General features: G+C 46.3%; 1 protein-coding gene across 12 annotated transcripts in view; it reads right to left on the bottom strand.

The window, feature by feature from the left end:
• Positions 1–22007, bottom strand: part of BLTP1 (bridge-like lipid transfer protein family member 1) — a 392853-nt gene that overhangs the window by 202176 nt on the left and 168670 nt on the right. For all 12 annotated transcript variants that reach the window (XM_075348975.1, XM_075349025.1, XM_075348994.1 and 9 more), the window contains exons 36-39: positions 18743–18954; positions 15117–15268; positions 6906–7056; positions 4123–4275 (exon numbers count right to left, since the gene is read on the bottom strand). In XM_075348975.1, the coding sequence (XP_075205090.1) occupies positions 4123–4275; positions 6906–7056; positions 15117–15268; positions 18743–18954 (668 nt within the window). The remainder of the gene's footprint in view (positions 1–4122; positions 4276–6905; positions 7057–15116; positions 15269–18742; positions 18955–22007) is intronic.

The following is a 22007-nucleotide window of genomic DNA, read 5'->3' on the forward strand; positions in this document are numbered from 1 at the left end:
AGCCTCCCCCAGCATCAGCTTCTCTTCTCTCAGCCTATCTCTCCCAGCCTCCCTCCTCCCAGCCTCCCTCAGCATCATCCTCCCTCTCCCAGCCTCCCCAAGCATCAGCCTCCACCAGCATCAGACTCTCTCCTTCCAGCCTCCCCCAGCATCAGCCTCCGCCAGCATCAGCCTCTTTCCTTCCAGCCTCCTCCAGCATCAGCCTCCCTCTCCCAGCCTTCCCCAGGATCAGCCTCTCTCCTCCCAGCCTCCGTCCTCCCAGCCTTCCCCAGCATCAGCTTTCCCCTCCCAGCCTCCCTCAGCATCAGCCTTCCCCAGCATCAGCCTCTCTCCTCCCAGCCTTTCTCCTTCCAGCCTCCCCCAGCATCAGCCTCTCTCCTTCCAGCTTCCCTCAGCATCAGCCTCCCCTTCCCAGCCTTCCCGAGGATCAGCCTCTCTCCTCCCAGCCTCCTTCCTCCCAGCCTCCCTCAGCATCAGCCTTCCGCTCCCAGTCTCCCCCAGCATCAGCCTCCCCAAGCATCAGCCTCCACCAGCATCAGCCTCTCTCCTTCCAGCCTCCCCCAGCATCAGCCTCCCCTTCCCAGCCTTCCCCAGGTTCAGCCTCTCTCCTCCCAGCCTCCTTCCTCCCAGCCTCCCCCTCCCAGCCTCCCTCAGCATCAGCCTTCCGCTCCCATTCTCCCCCAGCATCAGCCTCCCTAAGCATCAGCCTCCCTAAGCATCAGCCTCTTTCCTTCCAGCCTCCCCCAGCATCAGCCTCACTCCTTCCAGCCTCCATCACCATCAGCCTCCCGTTCCCAGCCTTCCCCAGGATCAGCCTCTCTCCTCCCAGCCTCCTTCCTCCCAGCCTCCCTCAGCATCAGCCTTCCCCTCCCAGTCTCCCCCAGCATCAGCCTCCCCAAGCATCAGCCTCCACCAGCATTAGCCTCTCTCCTTCCAGCCTCCCCCAGCATCAGCCTCCCCAAGCATCAGCCTCCACCAGCATCAGCCTCCCTCGTCCCAGCCTCCCCCAGCATCAGCCTCCCCCTCCCAGCCTCCCCCATCATCAGCCTCTCTGCTCCCAGCCTCCTCCAGCACGCCGTGCTCCTCTGCCGACACTCACACACCCGATCGCATCCACTCACACACACCCGATCGCATCCACTCACACACACCCGATCGCATCCACTCACACACACCCGATCGCATCCACTCACACACACCCGATCGCATCCACTCACACACACAGACACTGACGATATCGCACATACGCGCTGATACTCACAACATCCGGACATACCACATGCCTCTGGCCATGTGATCCTCCGTCAGGTCCTGGAAGATCACAACAGCACAGTATCGAGGCCGAGAAGCAAGCGATATCGCCGGATGCTGTGAGTATGTGGATGCGATGTGTTTGTGAGGTGTGTGTGAGGTGTGTGTGAGGTGTGTGTGAGGTGTGTGTGTGAGGTGTGTGTGAGGTGTGTGTGAGGTGTGTGTGAGGTGTGTGTGTGAGGTGTGTGTGAGGAGTTTGTGAGAGTGAGTGCGATCTGATGTGTGTGTGTATGCGTGTGTGTGTGCTGTTATGTTTGTGCGTGTGGAAGCGATATCGCCGGATGCTGTGAGTATGTGGATGCGATGTGTTTGTGAGGTGTGTGTGAGGTGTGTGTGAGGTGTGTGTGAGGTGTGTGTGAGGTGTGTGTGAGGTGTGTGTGTGAGGTGTTTGTGAGGTGTGTGTGAGGTGTGTGTGAGGTGTGTGTGTGAGGTGTGTGTGAGGTGTGTGTGAGGTGTGTGTGAGGTGTGTGTGAGGTGTGTGTGTGAGGTGTGTGTGAGGTGTTTGTGAGAGTGAGTGCGATCTGATGTGTGTGTGTATGCGTGTGTGTGTGCTGTTATGTTTGTGCGTGTGGAAGTCCCGCCGCTGCAGGACCTTGATTTACTGGTAACTATGCAAGCATGGTTACCAGCGCAACACGTCCCCCGCTCGCACGGGAGCCAACACCAGCATACGGCGGCGGCGTACGCTGATGTGGGCTCCCGTTGGTGAAGGGGGAAACGGGGGGGGGAGTACAGTACTCACCTGGGATTCGTGGCTCCGTGACGTGTCAGTTCGGGCAATGCGGGGGGGGGGGCGAGAGCTAACGTCTATTGTGTGAGGGGGGCGGGGCGTGGCGTGGGCGAGTTGCCAATGCCTGCAGGGTGCCGGGGCGAGAGGCCAATCTGTGGGGGGGGGCAGAGCCTGAGCGAGCGGCTGGCCAATCCGTGTGGGGGCGCAGCCGGGGCGAGAGGCCAATCCGTGTGGGGGGGCGGGGCCATGGCGAACCCAGCGGCCAATCAGCTTTGTGTCACCGTAAGGACATGTCACGGTGACACAATTTTGGAGCATGACAGACAGACAGACAGAATAAGGCAATTATATATATAGATATATATATATATATATATATATATATATATATACATATATACACACACACACACACACACACACATATATACAGACCAAAAGTTTGGACACACCTTCTTAAAGAGTTTTCTTTATTTTAATGACTCTGAAAATTGTAGATTCATATTGAAGACATCAAAACTATGGATGAAAACATGTGGAATGAAATACTTAAAGTGTGAAACAACTGAAAATATGTCTTATATTCTAGGTTCTTCAAAGTAGCCACCTTTTGCTTTGATTACTGCTTTGCACACTCTTAGCATTCTCTTGATGAGCTTCAAGAAGTAGTCACCGGAAATGGTCTTTCAACAGTCTTGAAGGAGTTCCCAGAGATGCTTAGCACTTGTTCGCCCTTTTGCCTTCACTCTGCGGTCCAGCTCACCCCAAACCATCTCGATTGGGTTCAGGTCTGGTGACTGTGGAGGCCAGGTCATCTGACGTAGCACCCCATCACTCTCCATCTTAGTCAAATAGCCCTTATACAGCCTGGAGGTGTGTTTGGGGTCATTGTCCTGTTGGAAAATAAATGATGGTCCAACTAATTGCAAACCGGATGGAATAGCATGCTGCTGCAAGATGCTGTGGTAGCCATGCTGGTTTAGTATGCCTTCAATTTTGAATAAATCCCCAACAGTGTCACCAGCAAAGCACCCGCACATCGTCACACCTCCTCCTCCATGCTTCACAGTGGGAACCAGGAATGTAGAGTCCATCCGTTCACCTTGACACGGTGGTTGGATCCAAAGATCTCAAATTTGGACTCATCAGACCAAAGCACAGATTTCCACTGGTCTAATGTCCATTCCTTGTGTTCTTTAGCCCAAAAAAGTCTCTTCTGCTTGTTGCCTGTCTCTAGCAGTGGTTTCCTTAGAGATGAGAAGGTGTGTCCAAACTTTTGGTATATATATATATATATATATATATATATATATATATATATATATATATATATATATGAGATCCTGCCTGGATCCCTGCAGTACATAAGGTGAATATAAGGTGTACACCGACCACTGCATCAAGAGGAACTCCTTTATGGTGAGCTGGCTATATGTTTTCTACATTGTTTGAATAAATATATATGAAAATATATATATATATATATATATATATATATATATATATATATATATATATATATATATATATATATATATATATATATATATATATATATATACATACACACACATACATTTCTACACACACACACACGTACATATATACACACACGAGCAAAATATCCACTTTATATATACATCTTTATAAAAAAAAAAATATATATATATCAATATATCAATAAATATATATATATATATATATATATATATATATATATATATATACACACATTATATATATATATATATATATATATATTATATACATATACATACATACATACATACACATATACAGTATATATCTCTACCCATCCCAGAATCCTTAAAATCCTAACTGTTGTGTAGTGCTTCCACTATAATATATTATGCGTTTTGCGATTAACAGACAGGATGACTGACAACTCGTTTACCTTGTATCAGTAATACCTTCCACAAACGATCAAACAAAGCATCGGCAGATAAACACTCAACATTAATCATCAACTCTATATTTGTAACAATGGACATGATTTTGCATCTATTTAATGTCAATTTGCAATATGTCAAAATTTGAAGAAAGAAATTCATAAAACTCACTAATGTGGCATCTTCAATGATGGAGTAATTGGCTTGATGTAAATAGTGATGAAGCAAGTTACAAAGTAGACAGGATGGATTTTCTTGAAGGAAGCGTGCTTGTTTAGTGAGCCTGTTATACTTGCTTCTCAGGGGAAAATGGAGATTTTTATTCTGTAACATATCAAATAAGCAATAAAGAAACATGACACTAATCAGTTTATTGGAGAAAAGTATTTCAGATAGAAGTAACTGCTAAAAGATATATATAAATACATACACTTTTTTTTTTGTCCACCAATAGTTACTATACATGATATTCAGTATATATGCACACATGGTTGTATATATGTGAATAATATGTGTATACAGTATATGTATTTGGGTCATTAACTTCTGAGCAAATTAGATTTTTAGCTCTGATTACATGCACTTAAGCATATAACAGTATACAGTATATCTATCTATACTCATATTTAAAAGTAAATTCCTGAAAGGTGGACAACCCCTTTAATGTAGTGTGCCCCATTTCCTCTGTAGAAGGTAGTGGCATTGTTTGGTTGCAGCACTGGTAGCTGGGTATAATGTAACCCAGGGCAGTATGTGCACAGAGTTTGCATGGCTTTCCCTAGTTCTCTAGTTTACTCCCGCATAGGTTAACTGGCTTCTAATAAAATTAGCCCAAATGTCTGTGTGTGTGTTTCAGAGATATGGAAATCAGGTTGTGAACTCCCTAGGGAGACGGGGACTAAAGGCCCCGTCACACTAAGCAACATCGCTAGCAACATCGCTGCTAACGAACAACGTTTGTGACGTAGCAGCGATGTTGCTAGTGATGTCGCTGTGTGTGACATCCAGCAACAACCCGGCCCCTGCTGTGAGGTTGTTGGTTGTTGCTGAATGTCTTGGGCCATTTTTTAGTTGTTGCTCTCCCGCTGTGAAGCACAGATCGCTGTGTGTGACAGCGAGACAGCAACAACTAAATGTGCAGGCAGCAGGAGCCGGCTTCTGCAGAGGCTGGTAACCACAGTAAACATCGGGTAACCAAGAAGCCCTGTCCTTGGTTACCCGATATTTACCTTTGTTACCAGCCTCCGCCGCTCTCACTGTCAGTGCCGGCTCTTGCTCTGTGCACATGTAGCTGCAGGACACATCGGGTTAATTAACCCGATGTGTGCTGTAGCTAGGAGAGCAGGGAGCCAGCGCTAAGCATTGTGCGCTGCTCCCTGCTCTGTGCACATGTAGCTGCAGGACACATCGGGTTAATTAACCCGAAGTGTGCTGTAGCTAGGAGAGCAGGGAGCCAGCGCTCAGTGTGCGCTGCTCCCTGTTCTCTGCACGTGTAGCTCCGTGCGCTGGTAACCAAAGTAAATATCGGGTTGGTTACCCGATATTTACCTTAGTTACCAAGCGCAGCATCTTCCACGCGGCGCTGGGGGCTGGTCACTGGTTGCTGGTGAGCTCACCAGCAACTCGTGTAGCGACGCTCCAGCGATCCCTGCCAGGTCAGGTTGCTGTTGGGATCGCTGGAGCGTCGCAGTGTGACATCTCACCACCAACCTCCTAGCAACTTACCAGCGATCCCTATCGTTGTTGGTAAGTTGCTTAGTGTGACTGGACCTTAATGTGATAGTCATGATCTCTGTGGAATTACTAAGCAATGTAAAAGCAAGAAATAAGAAGTTAATTAAAAAAAAAAAATTATCTAAAATCTGGTACAGATATAACTAGTTAATCACTATCAAAACCGTAAAACTTCAAAAACAAGATTTTTTCTTAAGATTAAAGGTAAAATGACTGTGTGCAGCTAAAATATATCTTTGTACCGTGTTAGCCAGTAGAGATAAAATAATTGTTCCAACAGTACAGATAGAGACAATCACCCTGAGGGCCTCAGAAAAACCTTTCTGAATCAAGGCTACCACCCAAGAACAATTGAAAACCAGATTATAAGAGCCACCAGAATATCAAGAAACCATCTTCTAACATCCGAGCGTGTCACAGCCCGGACCAGACCCTTATCAAAGGACAATAAAACTTTCACACTGAACTGCAGCAGTATTTATGGCCCCACAACAGTTTGCCCTCCTGCCATAGTGATAGTTCTGTTTCATATAACTTGTTTTTTTTACTGCACTATTCTAAGTCCTGTTGTGTATAAATATGTGACTCTTCAGATTTTGTGTTATATTGAGCCTGATGAAGAGACCTGAGAAGTCTCAAAAGCTTGCAATTATTACCACCTTTTCAGTTATCCATTAAAAGGTATCAACCACTGAGGACTCTGTTCTTTTAAACAATTTTTTTGTGTGCAGCTATATATGTAGCTTTTGTATTACAAAGGCTGCCCACAACTCGGACAACCCATTTTCTCTTTCTATACTACCCAGTGTAAACTAATAAGAGCCTATACTTCTCCCGCCAAACTAATAAGAGCCTATACTCTTAGTGAGGCCTCCCGCCACTCGAGCAATCTCATTAGACCACGTGAGCCCTTCAGTCAATTAGTGGCCTTCACTCTCACTTCCTTTGGACACACGGAAGAAATTAGCGCTGCTGCTACTCTCTGACTTCTTCCGAATGTCCGTTACATGGATGTGAGAGTGAAGTGGCCACAAATTGGCTGCAGGGTTTACGTGGCCTAATGAGATAGATCGTGTCTCAGGAGGCTCAGCGCTGACATTGCTGTTACGGCGCCCACACTGGAGAGGAGTACCTGGTAAAATAGCAATTGAGAAGATGTTGTCCAAGTAGTGGACAACTCCTTTAAATGTGTACTATGCGATAAAATAATCTCCACTCACCTCAAGTGCTTCAGTCATGATACAACCCATGACAGCGCAGACTCTCAAGGTTTCCTCAGTTTCCAGCTTGTTCAGAGAAGATTTTAATTGGTCAATAGGAACCAACCATGCCCCTACCGCCGGGGTTGCAGTACTAAGCAGGTTTAGTTGTCTAAATAATAATAATAATAATAATAAAAAAGATAGAAATCAATTAAAAATCATCAATATAAAAGAAAAAAGCAGGCATGAAAAGTATATAGTAGTACACATGCAGAAACAGTGGCAGAGGTCTAAGTCTACTGCCTCCTTTCAAATATCTATAGAGTTAAGTGATAATGCTCTGGCCGGCAACATCCACCACAAAACGGCGATTACTGAAGAAGGATTCTAAGGCCGAAGCCACACGGCATGAAAATCGGTGTGAGTAGAGTGCGATAAATACAAAAATCACATTCCACTCGGACCAATATTAGCCTGTGTGTCAGCACCCATGAGCGATTATTTTCTCAGCCCTAATCGGACCGAGAAAACAATCGCAGCATGCGATCATTGTTCCTCTCGCAACCATTCAAGTGTATAGGGCAAGAAAAAAAAAAAAATCGCACTGCACTCGTGGTACACCGGAGTGCAGTGCGAGAATGGCAATAGCCGGCTACGGAGGAGAGAGGGAGATAAATCCCTTCCTCCCTTCCCGAGTGCCGGCCGGCCCCCACAGGTGAGGTCCGCTCGCACGATCGGACCTCAGTCGCAGCGACACTCACATGACACTCGGCTCTGCTGTGCTGCCAGCGTGAGCAGGTGAGCAGAGTGTCATGCGAGGGGATCGCAGTAATCCCTGTGTGGCCCCAGCCTTAGAATTTACATGAAACAGACATTTATATATAATAAGCTCCTAATCTCGAAGTAGTTACATTGCAGGAGGTGACAACCGTATCAATTAAGGCTGAGTTCACATGTCCAGTAATCATCAGTTAAAATGGATCCAGCATTTTTATCATGGGAGTCTATGGAAAACGGATCCGTCAACTGATTGCTATTTTGTCATCCCTTTTTCTTTCATTTGTAAAGAATCCGTTTTTTTCTTAATAGATCAGTTTCAAATGGAAGATGAATAACAATCCTTAATGGATCCGCTTCCATAGACTCCATTGTTAAAAAAACAGATCCAGCTGAAATCAATTTTTTCAAAAAGTTGCGTTTGAGGAACTTTTTCACCAATGGATTTCTGCTGGATCCGTTCTAACCAACGATTGTACATGTAAACTTAGTCTGACAATCTGTGTGAAGAGAGATTGATTATTAAACGCTTTCTGTTAGGCGTTTGCTTTTTTTCTACTATATTTTTTGTTCGGAAAAACTGCTGCGCTTCACTGTCCAAGCAAAGAGAATGTGACTTCATGAAAACTTATTCCCAATGTGCATTTAAAGATACTGTTGAACAATGCTTTTATGGTGAGTTTTTTTTCTCTATAGGCTTTTACAAGGAGTCTGAAAAAAATTGCAGGTAAAAAAAACAAAACATTTTTTAAATGCAAAATCAAAACTTTTCTGTACTTAAAAAAAAAAAAAGAAAAGAAAAGAAAAAAAACATTAAAAAAAGAGAATTTTGTTTACTTACCGTAAATTCTTTTTCTTATAGTTCCGACATGGGAGACCCAAACCATGGGTGTATAGCTTCTGCCTCCGGAGGACACACAAAGTACTACACTCAAACGTGTAGCTCCTCCCTCCGGGCTATATACACCCCCTGGATGACAATCTACCCAGTTCAGTGCAAAAGCTGAAGGAGGACATCCACCCATAAGTAGAGATAGAGTAAAACTCGGAATAACCGGAACTCTGACTACTAACAACAGCCGGTGAAACACACGGAACAAAAAAACTGCCAACAGGCAACAGGGAGGGTGCTGGGTCTCCCATGTCGGAACTATAAGAAAAAGAATTTACGATAAGTAAACAAAATTCTCTTTTTCTTTATCGTTCCTTATGGGAGACCCAAACCATGGGACGTTCCAAAGCAGTCCATGGGTGGGAATAAACCAAACTGAGAAGTAGGCAAAACCTAACTTCACAAATGGGCGACAGCCGCCTGAAGAATGCGTCTGCCCAAGCTCGCATCTGCCGAAGCATGAGCATGCACTTGGTAGTGCTTCGAAAAAGTGTGCAGACTGGACCACGTGGCAGCCTGACAAACCTGCTGAGCCGTAGCCTGGTGCCTGAAAGCCCAGGAGGCACCGACAGCTCTGGTCGAGTGCGCCTTAATCCCCGGCGGGGGAGGCACCTGAGAACACTGGTAGGCATCGGTGATAGCCGACCTGATCCAACGAGCTAGAGTCGGTTTAGAAGCAGCGAGACCCTTGCGCTGACCAGTGGTTAGCACAAAAAGTGAGGTGCACCGCCTAAAAACGGCGGTGCGTGACACATAGATTCGGAGCGCCCGCACCAAATCCAAGGTATGCAACGCCTTTTCAAAGCGATGCACAGGGGCCGGACAAAGAGAAGGCAATGAAATGTCCTGGTTAAGGTGGAAAGGAGACACCACCTTAGGGAAAAAGTCCGGAGACGGACGAAGAACCACCTTGTCTTGGTGAAACACCAAAAAGGGGGATTCCGAAGAGAGCGCAGCCAAATCAGAAACTCTCCTGAGAGAAGTTATGGCTACTAGAAAAACAACTTTCTGTGAAAGTCTAAACAAGGGAACCTCCCTGAGAGGCTCAAAGGGGGGTTTCTGTAAGGCCGTGAGGACCAGATTAAGGTCCCAGGGATCCAAGGTAAGGAGGAATGATGTGAGATGCGCCCTGCATGAAGGTGCACACCTGAGCCAGTCGGGCGATACGCCGCTGGAACAATACCGACAGAGCCGACACCTGTCCCTTGAGGGAATTGAGGGACAGTCCTAGCTGTAGACCGGACTGTAGAAAAGACAGGATGGTCGGCAAGGAGAACGGCCAAGGAGCATGGTCGGAAGAGCGACACCAGGACAGGAAAATCCTCCAAGTCCTGTGGTAAATCTTGGCCGAGGAAGACTTCCGAGCCTGAGTCATGGTGGAGATGACCTCAGAGGGGATGCCTGAAGCCATCAGGATCCAGGACTCAAGAGCCACGCCGTCAATCTGAGAGCCGCAGAATTCTGGCGGAAGAACGGACCTTGAGAGAGAAGGTCTGGGCGGTCCGGGAGATGCCACGGCACCTCTACGGACAGACGGAGCAGGTCTGGGTACCAAGCTCGCCTGGGCCAGTCCGGAGCAATGAGTATGACTCGACGGCCCTCCATTCTGATCTTGCGCAGAACCCTGGGCAAGAGCGCTAGAGGGGGAAACACATAGGCCAGACGGAACTGAGACCAATCTTGAACCAGTGCGTCTGCTGCGAAGGCTTGAGGATCGTGGGAGCGAGCCACGTAAACCGGAACCTTGTTGTTGTGCCGGGATGCCATTAGATCCACTTCCGGAGTGCCCCACTTGCGGCAGATTGATCGGAACACTGACGGATGCAGGGCCCACTCGCCGCAGTCCACGGTTTGACGGCTGAGGTAATCGGCCTCCCAGTTTTCCACGCCTGGGATGTGGACTGCAGATATGGTGGACTTGGAGTCCTCCGTCCACTGGAGGATTCGTTGAACCTCCAACATCGCCAGACGGCTGTGAGTCCCGCCCTGGTGATTGATGTAGGCAACCGCTGTCGCGTTGTCCGACTGAACTCGAATGTGCCTGCCCGCCAACAGGTGGTGAAAGGCTAGGAGAGCTAGAAACACAGCTCTGATCTCCAGCACATTGATCGAGAGGGCTGATTCGGACGGAGTCCAAGTGCCCTGTGCTCGGTGATGGAGAAATACTGCTCCCCAACCGGAGAGGCTGGCATCCGTGGTGAGGATTACCCAGGACGGAGTCAGGAAGGAGCGTCCCTGTGACAGAGAGAGGGGCCGAAGCCACCACTGAAGGGAGCTCCTGGTCTGTGATGACAGAGCCACCTGCCTGTGCAAGGAAGAGATCCACTTGTCCCAACAGCGGAGAATGTCCAGCTGCAGGGGACGCAGATGGAACTGAGCAAAGGGAACCGCTTCCATGGACGCCACCATCTGACCCAGCACCTGCATGAGGTGTCTGATGGAATGACGGCGGTGCCTCAGCAGAGAGCGCACCGCCAGACGAAGGGACTGCTGTTTGACTAAGGGTAACTTGACAAGTGCCGGCAGAGTCTCGAATTGCATCCCTAGGTACAAAAGCACCTGGGTCGGGGTCAGAGTGGACTTGGGCAGGTTGACAAGCCACCCGAACTGAACTAGCGTGGCGAGAGTGAGAGAGACACTCCGCTGGCAGTCTGCACTGGATGAGGCCTTGACTAGAAGGTCGTCCAGGTAAGGAATCACTGCCAACCCCTGGAGGTGCAGGACCGCAACCACTGCTGCCATGACCTTGGTGAATACTCGAGGGGCCGTGGCTAAGCCGAAGGGGAGAGCCACGAATTGGAAATGTTCCTCTCCGATCGCAAAGCGTAGCCAACGCTGGTGTGAAACCGCAATAGGCACATGCAGATAGGCATCTCTGATGTCGATGGATGCCAGAAAATCTCCTTGGGTCATTGAGGCAATGACCGATCTCAGAGATTCCATGCGAAAGTGCCGCACCTGAACGTGCTTGTTGAGAAGCTTGAGATCCAGGATGGGTCGGAAGGAACCGTCCTTTTTGGGGACTAGAAAGAGGTTTGAGTAGAAACCGCTGAACCGTTCCCGGGCAGGAACCGGAACAATTACACCGTTGGCCTGCAGGGATGCCACGGCCTGAGAGAAGGCGGCGGCTTTGGAGCAGGGGGGGGTGGACAGAAAAAATCTGTTTGGCGGGCTGGAAGAAAATTCTATCCTGTAGCCGTGGGAGATGATATCCCGCACCCACTGATCGGAGACGTGTTGCAACCGCACGTCGCCAAAGTGGGAGAGCCTGCCACCGACCAAGGACGTTGCTGGCGCGGCCAGATAGTCACGAGGAGGCTGCCTTAGTGGCAGCGGCTCCTCCGGTCTTTTGAGGACGCGGCTTTGCGCGCCAGTTGGATTTACGATCCTTGGCTGCGGTAGTGGACGAGGCCGAGGGCTTAGAGGATGACCAGTTAGAGGAACGAAAGGAACGAAACCTCGATTGGTTCCTGCCCTGGACAGGTTTCTTGGCTTTAGTTTGTGGCAAGGAAGTACTCTTCCCGCCAGTAGCTTCCTTAATTATGTCATCCAGCTGTTCCCCAAACAGCCGGGACCCAGCAAAAGGGAGACTCGCAAGGTACTTCTTAGAGGAAGCGTCTGCTTTCCACTCTCGAAGCCACAAGATCCTGCGGATCGCGAGGGAGTTAGCGGAGGCCACCGCCGTGCGGTGAGAGGCCTCCAGGATGGCAGACATGGCGTAGGATGCAAAAGCCGAAGCTTGAGAAGTTAAGGCATCCGTCTCAGGAATAGAGTCCCTGGAGAGGGAATGAATCTCCGCCAGAGAGGCAGAGACTGCCTTAAGAGCCCACACTGCCGCAAAAGACGGGGAGAACGAGGCTCCTGCCGCCTCATATACAGACTTGGCCAGAAGGTCAACCTGGCGGTCAGTGGGATCCTTAAGAGAAGTGCCATCAGCCACAGCTACGACTGTGCGGGCTGAGATTCTGGACACCGGAGGGTCTACCTTTGGGGACTGGGCCCATTCCTTAACCACCTCTGGTGGAAAAGGAAAACGGTCATCTGAACTACGCTTCGGAAAACGTTTGTCAGGACAGGCCCTGGGCTTGTTAACAGTGGTGTGAAAGCTGGAGTGGTTAAAAAACATACTCCTAGGTTTCTTAGGAGAGGTAAACTGGTGTACCTCTACCAGAGAGGGTTGTTCCTCTGACTCTTGTGGGTTGAGGTTCAGTACGGAGTTAATGGACGCAATCAAGTCACTAACATCCGCATCACCCTCAGACAAGTCAATGGGGTACATAGAGGTAGCGTCTGAGCCCACAGTAAACGAATCCTCCTCGCCCTGCACCTCGGCTTGTGAATCAGAGCCGTGGGACGAGGAAGGAGAAGGTTCCCTGCGTCTCCGTTTAGGGGGACGGGGTCCTAGGACATGCTCTGAGGGCTCTGCAGAGCTCGGAGCAGCAGAGGCACCCTGAGAAGGGGGCTGATGCATGGACAGCAGTGTCCGGGACAGCTGCCCCATGGAGTCGGCAAAAGACTGGGAAATAGCTTGTGAAAAGGAAGCTACCCAAGCCGGGGGTTCAGCCACCGGGGCCGGAGCAGCCGGAGGGACCCCTGAGGAGGCTCCAGGCTGAGACACAAACATGTTAGCACAGGCATCACAATGTGGGTATGTGCTTGGCTCTGCAGAATGAGCTTACATGCAGTGCATATAGCGTACATGTTTGCAGCCTTGCTTCGGGTGACAGACATGCTGCTGAGGTGGAAGCTCTGCAGCAAGAATACACTCCTGTAGAATGCCCTGAGAGTGTAATAAAAGTCCACAACCGAAGGTTGTGGCTTACCAGCCCGCTCTCTGTGTGCCCTCCGGATTCCACAGCTCAAAGACCCTGTGAAGCGTCAGCCTTCCTAACAGTATGCAGCTGCAGCATCCAGCGCCTTCCAGTGTAAGAACGCTGAGAAAATGGCACTGGGAGAAGGAGAGGGGGCGTGTATAAGCCCAAGAGCGGGAAAAACGGAGGGCAGAGAGATACAGGGAGAGATACAGGGGAGGGAACATCTCCCCATAGAGGAGTGCCCTCCCCTCTGCTGGTCGGGCGGTGGGCGGCGCTGTATGCAAAACATGCAGAGAAGCCGAAACCGAAACTAGGCCCAAACTGAAGCCGGGGCCTAGATTTTAAAATGCGGCCGACGAGCAGGCACCTTCGGCGCGGTTCTCAGGGGAAACCCCCAGAACCGGCCGGAATTTACAGTAACGCTAAAACACATACTGTCCCCCTAATAAAAGTACCCGGGACCCCTGAAAAACGTCTCAATACTTAGCTTTTGAGACGCAGGGCCAGTCCCTGAGTGAGGGTTAAACGCTCCTTCCAGCAGGAACCAGACAGGGCTGCGGATGGAGACCGGTCTTCTGCAAGCAGAGAGGACCGTGGAAGCTCCCACTTCAACCCAGAGCCTCTCAGAGGATGTGAAGGAGCGCGGCATGTGAAGGCTCCAGCCTTATAAAGTCAACCTTAACAGCACCGCCGACAGAGTGGGGTGTGAAGGGACATGCCGGGAGTCCAGACTGGACCCGCTTTTCTACCAAATCTTTAAAAATAAAATAAAAATGAAAAAAAAAATATCAGAGAATGCAAGTGTGTGATCCTCCTGAAACACAAAGCATTGAACTGGGTAGATTGTCATCCAGGGGGTGTATATAGCCCGGAGGGAGGAGCTACACGTTTGAGTGTAGTACTTTGTGTGTCCTCCGGAGGCAGAAGCTATACACCCATGGTTTGGGTCTCCCATAAGGAACGATAAAGAAAATTCTGTTTCAAATCTGCACCAAAAAAGCATCATAGTAAACAGGGGAAAAAAAAAACATAACAAAGCTGCAAAAATGTAATAATTGGATATCAACATTTTTAAATGTCATAAAGTCTGTCAGCAATAAGGAGTAGCTAAAGTGAACGAGCAGTTCTGGTGCATATTGCTAATCCCTGTCTAACCGTCCCTGTATACACTGCATAGATAAAGAGATCTTTAGAGAAAGTATTTCTAAAGATCGTTTCTTAAATGCTAATGAGTCCAGGGACTAGTCGCATGGGCGTTCGTTCCCTTAGCACATCCCTGTGGGTATACTAACATGCTATTGAATGCGCAGCTTCGCCGCACATACCTCGCTCTTCATGGCGGCCGAAAGAGGATAGATGCACTCTGCGCATGATCCGGAGTCCCCTGGATCATGCGCACTAAACTGATGCCAGTGAGGTATAGTGCGCATGACTGGGAGGTATGTGTGGTGTCGCTGCGCATTCATTAGCATGATAGTATACACGCAGGGATGTGCTAACATGCTATGTGGGCCGGCTAGCCAAGGGAACTAACGCCCTTGTGACTAGTCCCTGGCCTCATTAGCATATAACAAACAATCTTAGAAATACTTTTTCTAAAGATCTGTTTATCTATGCTAGTGTATACAGGGACGGTTAGGCAGGAATCACTAATATACACCAGAACTGCTCGTGGTTCTGGGTGCACATTACACCGGACAGGTTCACTTTAATACGGTCACCTGATTTTTAGCTAATTGCACTGACCTGGAAAAAGTAAGCGCTGGAGACCGCACATTTGTTGGAGCCGCAAAGCTGAACCAAATCTCCTTGATATTCAGCTTCATGCTGCTGGAGTCAGGAGGAGGAGGCATTAGAGGAAGATCTTTTTTCAAGTCATCTGATTCGACACCTTCATCCTTCAAGGTAACAAAAGAAATAAAAACTAAGTTCACACGCGGCATCTTTTTTTTTTTTGTACAACAAAGATGCATTTTTGTTCCAAAAACGCACCAAAAACGAATTGCGTTTTGGCAATTAGAATCCGCTCTCATCCACAGATCACTGGAATCAGTATAGCCGACCGCACAGATCAAATAGGATTATATGCGGATGACATGGTTGTCTTCTTAGATCGAGTGCAAGAGACTCTACCGGTGGTTATAGACACTATAGATAAATTTGGGGAGTTTTCGGGACTACGCATCAACTGGGATAAGTCGGCTTTGATGCTATTAATGAATGGGTCTGGAATTTCAATGGAGGGTACGTCACCTCTGCAAGTGGTAAGTAGCTTTAAATACCTGGGAATACACATACAGAAAGACCATACACTAGACCTGCAGACGAGTATAACACCACTTCTGGAGCATGTTAAACTTAAATATAACTTGTGGAGCAAGCTACCCCTGTCAGTGGTTGGCAGAATAAATTTAATCAAAATGATATTACTTCCAAAGCTTAGCTATACACTACAACATAGTGCAGTATCAGTACCCAAATCCTTCTTCTCAATGTTGAACTCGCTTACTACCTCTTTCATATGGGGGAAATCGACACCCAAACTTCAGTTATCCATTTTACAGAGATCCAAAAGACTGGGAGGGATGACTTTACCGGAGTTCTTCCTCTACTACCTTGCGAGATAGCTTAGGGCACTAGAGACTTGGATGCCTGGATGTCAGCTGCCAAACTCTGATAGTCACTTGGCACATGCGGCTGGGACTGATTGTTTAGTGGGTTTTCTGGAATCAGGTAGACTGAGAACACCATGGCAATTACCCCTCCTCAGGTTGGCAAGATTAGTCTGGCGACAAGCCAAGAGGGTGGTACACTTCGAAGGGGTGGTGGCGGAACTCCCATTATGGGGGAATAGCCACTTCCATACTCTGAGAGATCACCCCTCGGCGCAATTCTGGGCCACTCACAGTGTCTGTGCATTAGGTGATCTTTTTGTCCCGGGAACCACAACCTTCAAGTCCTTTGAACAAGTCCAGATTGAATATAATGTTCCAAGATCACAGTGTTTTAGATACCTGCAGATTCGCACAGCGATTCAATCTCACATACAGAAAATTGGAGTGAGGAAATTGATATCATCACTTCCTATGATAGGTATTCTAAAATCACAAGGACCTCGAGGCCTCATCTCAGCTATATATACTTACCTGTTGTTGGTGGGGGTGGGGTCGGACCCCTTGCCAGCCCAGGATAGATGGAAATCTCTAATTCCCTCTCTACAGGGAGAGGAATGGGAAGAGATATTGGAATCTCTGACTGCGGTATCCCCTTCGGTTAATAATAAGTTGATTCAATGCTACATTGTCCACCAGGCATAACTTACTCCAACTCGATTATTTAGTATGGGCCGTTGTCATACATCGGAGTGCCCGAGGTGTTATCTCTTAGGGGCAAATTTCATACATATGATTTGGAGCTGTCCCAATATATCTTTGTACTGGCGGGGAGTGACATCTCTGATGACATCGATTGTGTTGATTTCTGTTTTGTGTGACCCTTTGATATGCCTGTTTGGGGTGGTGGAGGAAGAGTCCTGGGATCATTACATGACAATATTCCTCAGAGAGGCATTGTTTCTGGCTAGGAAATTAATAGCTCTGAGGTGGATGGGAGATTCGAATCCAACTGTGCGGTCCTGGGTTAAACTAGTCAATGCAACCATAGTCTATGAGCGGGTGGTATATTATAATAGGGGGTGCCTGGGAAAATTTAACAAAATGTGGAATTCTTCTCCAGACACACTTGCGGAGGTTTGAGGGAGATTATGCGGATAATGGTGGTTCCCGTTAGATGTTGGGATATAACACTGTCCAATGGTATATTGAGATATAATAATGCAATGTGGCTGTTGTTGTTGTTCTTTCTTTCTTCCTTTTTCTATTCCTCTTTCTATCTTGTTTTCAAAATATGGTCATGTTGATAGTTACAGCTGTTCTTATGCTCAATATAAAATTAGATATATATGCAAACGATAAGAAGTATGGATAATAACATTGTTCTATCGTAAGTGCTAAAGATATTATGGACTTTATATGACTGTTCATTGTTATATTCAAATATTACTATCTATATACTGAGCTATTTTTATATGGCAAATGTCAGTTGTACCATGTTTGAAATTGTTAATAAAACGAAGTTAAAAAAACAAACAAAAAAAAAAACAAACAACGCATTGCGTTTCACCGCGTTTTGCCCAATGCGTTTTTTTAAATCAAATCTATTGACTGGAGGGCTCAAAAACGCTGGAAAAACGCAATAAGAATTGACATGCCGCATCTTCAAAAACGCAGCCAAGATGAAGCCAACAAAAGATGCCCAGTGTGGACAAGAAAATTGGAATCTCATAGACTTTGCTGGGAGAAGGGAATGCATGCATTTCAGTGCATCTTTGTGAACTCAAAAATGCACAAAACACGCAGCAAAAGATGCCCTGTGTGAACATAGCCTTGGTGCACATCTAAAGATGTCAGAATATGATTTATAATAACTTGTTTGATAACTATAATTTTGCTATTAATTTATTCAGGGAAAAAAATTATATTGAAAGGATTAAAACAGGAAAATGTGGATAAATGCTTTTAACCTGCAGATATGGGGCTAGTCTGCAGATCAATAGCATTCTGAACCTGAATATATACATTTTCCTGCCTGTACGGTTAAAGCTAGTTAATGGGATTAAACAGTACTTTATACTGATGGTCTATCCTTAGGATATGTCATTAATATCATTTTGATGGGGGCTGAAACCCGGCATCCCCACTGATCAGCTGTTCTCGGGGTTGGCAGCGGCCAAAAGTGATCAATTGAGGAGAGAATGACACATCTCCGTCAACTGTATAGCAGCTGCGGCCATGCAGTGCACAGCTGCCCTACTGAAATGAATGGGTGTGGATAGCAGTACACCAATATGGCCACTATACCGTTGATGGATCTGTGTTACCATTACGGATAAATATGTGATAGACGTGGATGCACATAGCCCCATCTCATGTTCGCTGTGAATGGAGAGGTCCACGCACATGCACTGCTCTCTTCCTTAAACTTGTAAATTCTGGATGGGAAGAACTCTTAAAATGATCAGGTTAGGACTACCAAATGCCACGGACTACCTTCCATTAATCTCAGTATGTAATAAGCTCCCACTAGTAAACCCCGGACTAGAAAGCACATTTTTAGAGCATACAGCTCTCCATGCAATGAGGGTGAAGAAGTTACTATAGTTGAAGCTGGAAGTAGGTCTAACCGGTGATCATATTTTAATCATCAATGAATGACAAATATGAATATTTAATTTAAATAAATGACAAATATTTTAAGTGAAATGCTAAGTTACATTTTCTAGCCATCAACATCTTGCTCATAAAGCCACTTACTTGTTCATCAGACACAGAATTTCCATTGACATCAGAGGATGGGCTGACACCATCACATGGGATATTATCATCAGAGACATCAGTGCTATACCCACTCCCAGTAGGGGAATCAGACGAGTCATTAGACTTAAGGTTTCCATTCCGCTCATTGGTGCTTGATTTCCCCATTACACCTAAAGAATTGTATAGGAGAGCACCAGACTGTCTCCCACCTAGAAGCGAGAAAATAAAATTAAGTGCATTCATAATAAACCAAAAAGGTCTTCACCTAACAGAAGACTAACATATAAACTTAGCGCTCAGCTCAACATGTTAAAAAGTTCATCCGTAGATCACAAACATGGACATACAGTGGCTTGCACCTGTGTTTACATGTTTTTGTAATCCAATGTTTGTACCATGCATGAACACTAAATTCGAAGTTGGACAAGGGGGAAAAATATAGGCAGAAATTAAATTTATGGGATAAAAAATAAAAATATCATGTGCATAAGTAGTCACCCCTTTTGCTATGAGTACCTAAAAATTTCTGGTGCAAGCAATTATAGTCATAAGTCACATGCTTAGTGAAAGAAAGTCCACGTGTGTGTCATCTAAGTGTCCCATGGTCCATCAGTATATACACACCTTTTCTGAAAAGCCACAAAGGCTGCAACATCATTAAGCAAGAAACATCCCTAACCAAACAACACCATGAAGATCAAGGAGATCCTCAAACACGTCAGAGACAAAGTTGTTGAGACGTACAAGTCAGGGTTGGGTTCTAAAATGAAAAAATTTCTCAACGTCTTATGATCCTCCAGAGGACCATCAAATCCATTATCATCAAATGGAGAGAACATGGTACCACAACAATCCTGCCGCTGCCGACTAAAGGCCCCATTACACGCTACGATTTATCTGACGATCTCAGTAGCGATGCGACACGCCCAGATCGTAGTTACGATTTGCCGAGATCGCACATAGGTCGTTTAGTAGCGGTCACATGTACACATCTCACAAACGACGCAACATCGTTCAGTGATCTATTGTTTGACCAAGGCGGTCGTGTGGATGTTGTTCGTCATTGGCAAGGTGTCAAACTGAGCGACGTGTCAACAATCAACGATTTTCAACCTATTTGCAATCATTTGGAGTCGCACGTAGGTGTCCCACGCAACGCCGCCGCTAACGATGACAGAAGTGCGTCACGGAAACCGTGACCGCCGCCGACATATCGTCAGATAAATCGTAGCGTATAACTGGGCCTTAAGATTCTCAGCCAAGGCAAGGAGGTCATTAATGAGAGGAAAAACAGAGTACACTCCATAGATCTGGCCTTTATGGATGAGTGGAAAGAAAAAAGCCTTTACTTCCAGCCAAAATTTGGACGGTTCGTTTTGAGTTTGCTAAAAGACATGTGAAAGACTCCTCAAATGTATGGAGGAAGGAGCTGTGGTCAAATGAAACTAAATTTTTTGGCCACAAAGGTAAACGCTATGTCTGGCACCAACCAACACAGCTCATCACCCCAAGAACACCATTCCCACAGTAAAACATGGTGGTGGCAACATCATGCTGTGGGGATGTTTTTCCAGCAGCAGGGAAAATGGTCCTACATAAGGTGAAGATGGATGGTGTGAAATACAAAGATATTCTTGAGCAAAACCGGTATCAGTCTGTCAGTGATATGAGACTTGGATGGAGATTCATATTCCAATAAAACCTTGACCCAAAGCATACTGCTAATGTAACACTCGAGTGGTTTAAGGGGAAATGTATAAATGCATTGGAGTGGCCAAGCCAAAGTTCAGATCTTAATTCAATTAGAAATCTGTGGTCAGATTTGATTGCGGTTTACCAGAGGAACAATCTAACTTGAAGGAGCTGGAGCAGTTTTGCCTTGAGAAAAAGGCAAAATTCCCAGTAGTAAGGCAAGATGTGGAAGTTCAAAGAAACGTATCCAAAGTTTCTTGCAACTGTAAGTGCCGCAAAAGGAGGCTCTACAAAGTACTGACATTAGGCGAGTAAATAGTTATGCACATTGAACTTTTCAGTTATTTTGCATCATTCGTTATTTGGTTCACAATAAAAAGAAAACCAAATGTTCACAGTTGAAGGCATGCTCTTTACATTAATTAATGCAAGCCTTTAAAAAAAGACAGTCAAATTCAAAGTTGCGAGGTAGCAAAAAAAGTAAAAAATTGTGTATTCTTTCGCAAGGCACTGTACACACTGCTCAAAATCCACTAAATTCAGAATAGACAAACACTTATTATCTGATGATGGCATTCTAGGCAGTGTACTGTTAAAGGAGTATTCTCATGGTTTTAAATTGCTTTAGTTAGAAAGCAAGAAAATAAGCAAGTCTGCAATTAACATGCTTTTCTATCTGCTATCATTCTTCTGTTGTAATAGCTTTTATCTTACACAGTGCACAGTTTGTTTTCAAGAAGCTTAGCCACCAGAGCTTAGCCACTGTGCACAATAGTTCTATTACAGGAGAGGAGTTAACTCCTAACACTCCAGTCAGCTTTCTCGAGCCCAATGATTTCTATAGAGCAGTTCGCTGCTCACATCCCTACCCCTCCCTCCCAGGTCTCGAACACGTCTCCTAATCATGGCTCTCACTTTTCTGAGCCATGTATGTCACTTACTGAGCTGTTTGCTGTCATCTTGATAAAATCGCTATTTTCTTTGCTGCATATCTAGCTGTTATTTGAATCTGGAGCTTTATATCCCTGTCCACAACGATTGGAAGCTTTTTGTCCATGTAAAGTATACATAGAAAGCTACCAATCATTGGTGGGGGTAGTGTCATGCAGAGCTCATGTATATGCTGGACTACCTGGCAGCAAGCCAAGTAGTCCTGTAATGATAAAATCACTGTATAATCAGCAGGAAATTATTAAAACTACACTAAGCAGCCCAGTAAGTGACATCGCTAGAATCAGGGTCTTTGTCTCTACATTATGGTGACAGATTCCCTTTAACAAATGACAATGAACCTTTGTTCTAAAGATCTGTGGGAATATTATCATCTGGACTTTAAGGGATCAAAACCATGGTGATATTTTTTTTTCATGAAAGGTGCACTTTAGGTATCTGCTTTCTTGCATATGCTATGTGAATGAATCATGAAATCAGATTACCAGCATTTTTAAATGTGGTGACCTTTTGTGTCTTAAATGGAATCTCTCAGCAGCTTTTGCTATATAATCTGACAGCAGCATGAAGTGGGGATAGGGATCCTGATTCCAGCTATTTATCACTTAGTTTACTGGGT

Source organism: Anomaloglossus baeobatrachus, chromosome 1 (genome assembly GCF_048569485.1).
Source record: "Anomaloglossus baeobatrachus isolate aAnoBae1 chromosome 1, aAnoBae1.hap1, whole genome shotgun sequence".
Taxonomy (NCBI): domain Eukaryota; kingdom Metazoa; phylum Chordata; class Amphibia; order Anura; family Aromobatidae; genus Anomaloglossus; species Anomaloglossus baeobatrachus.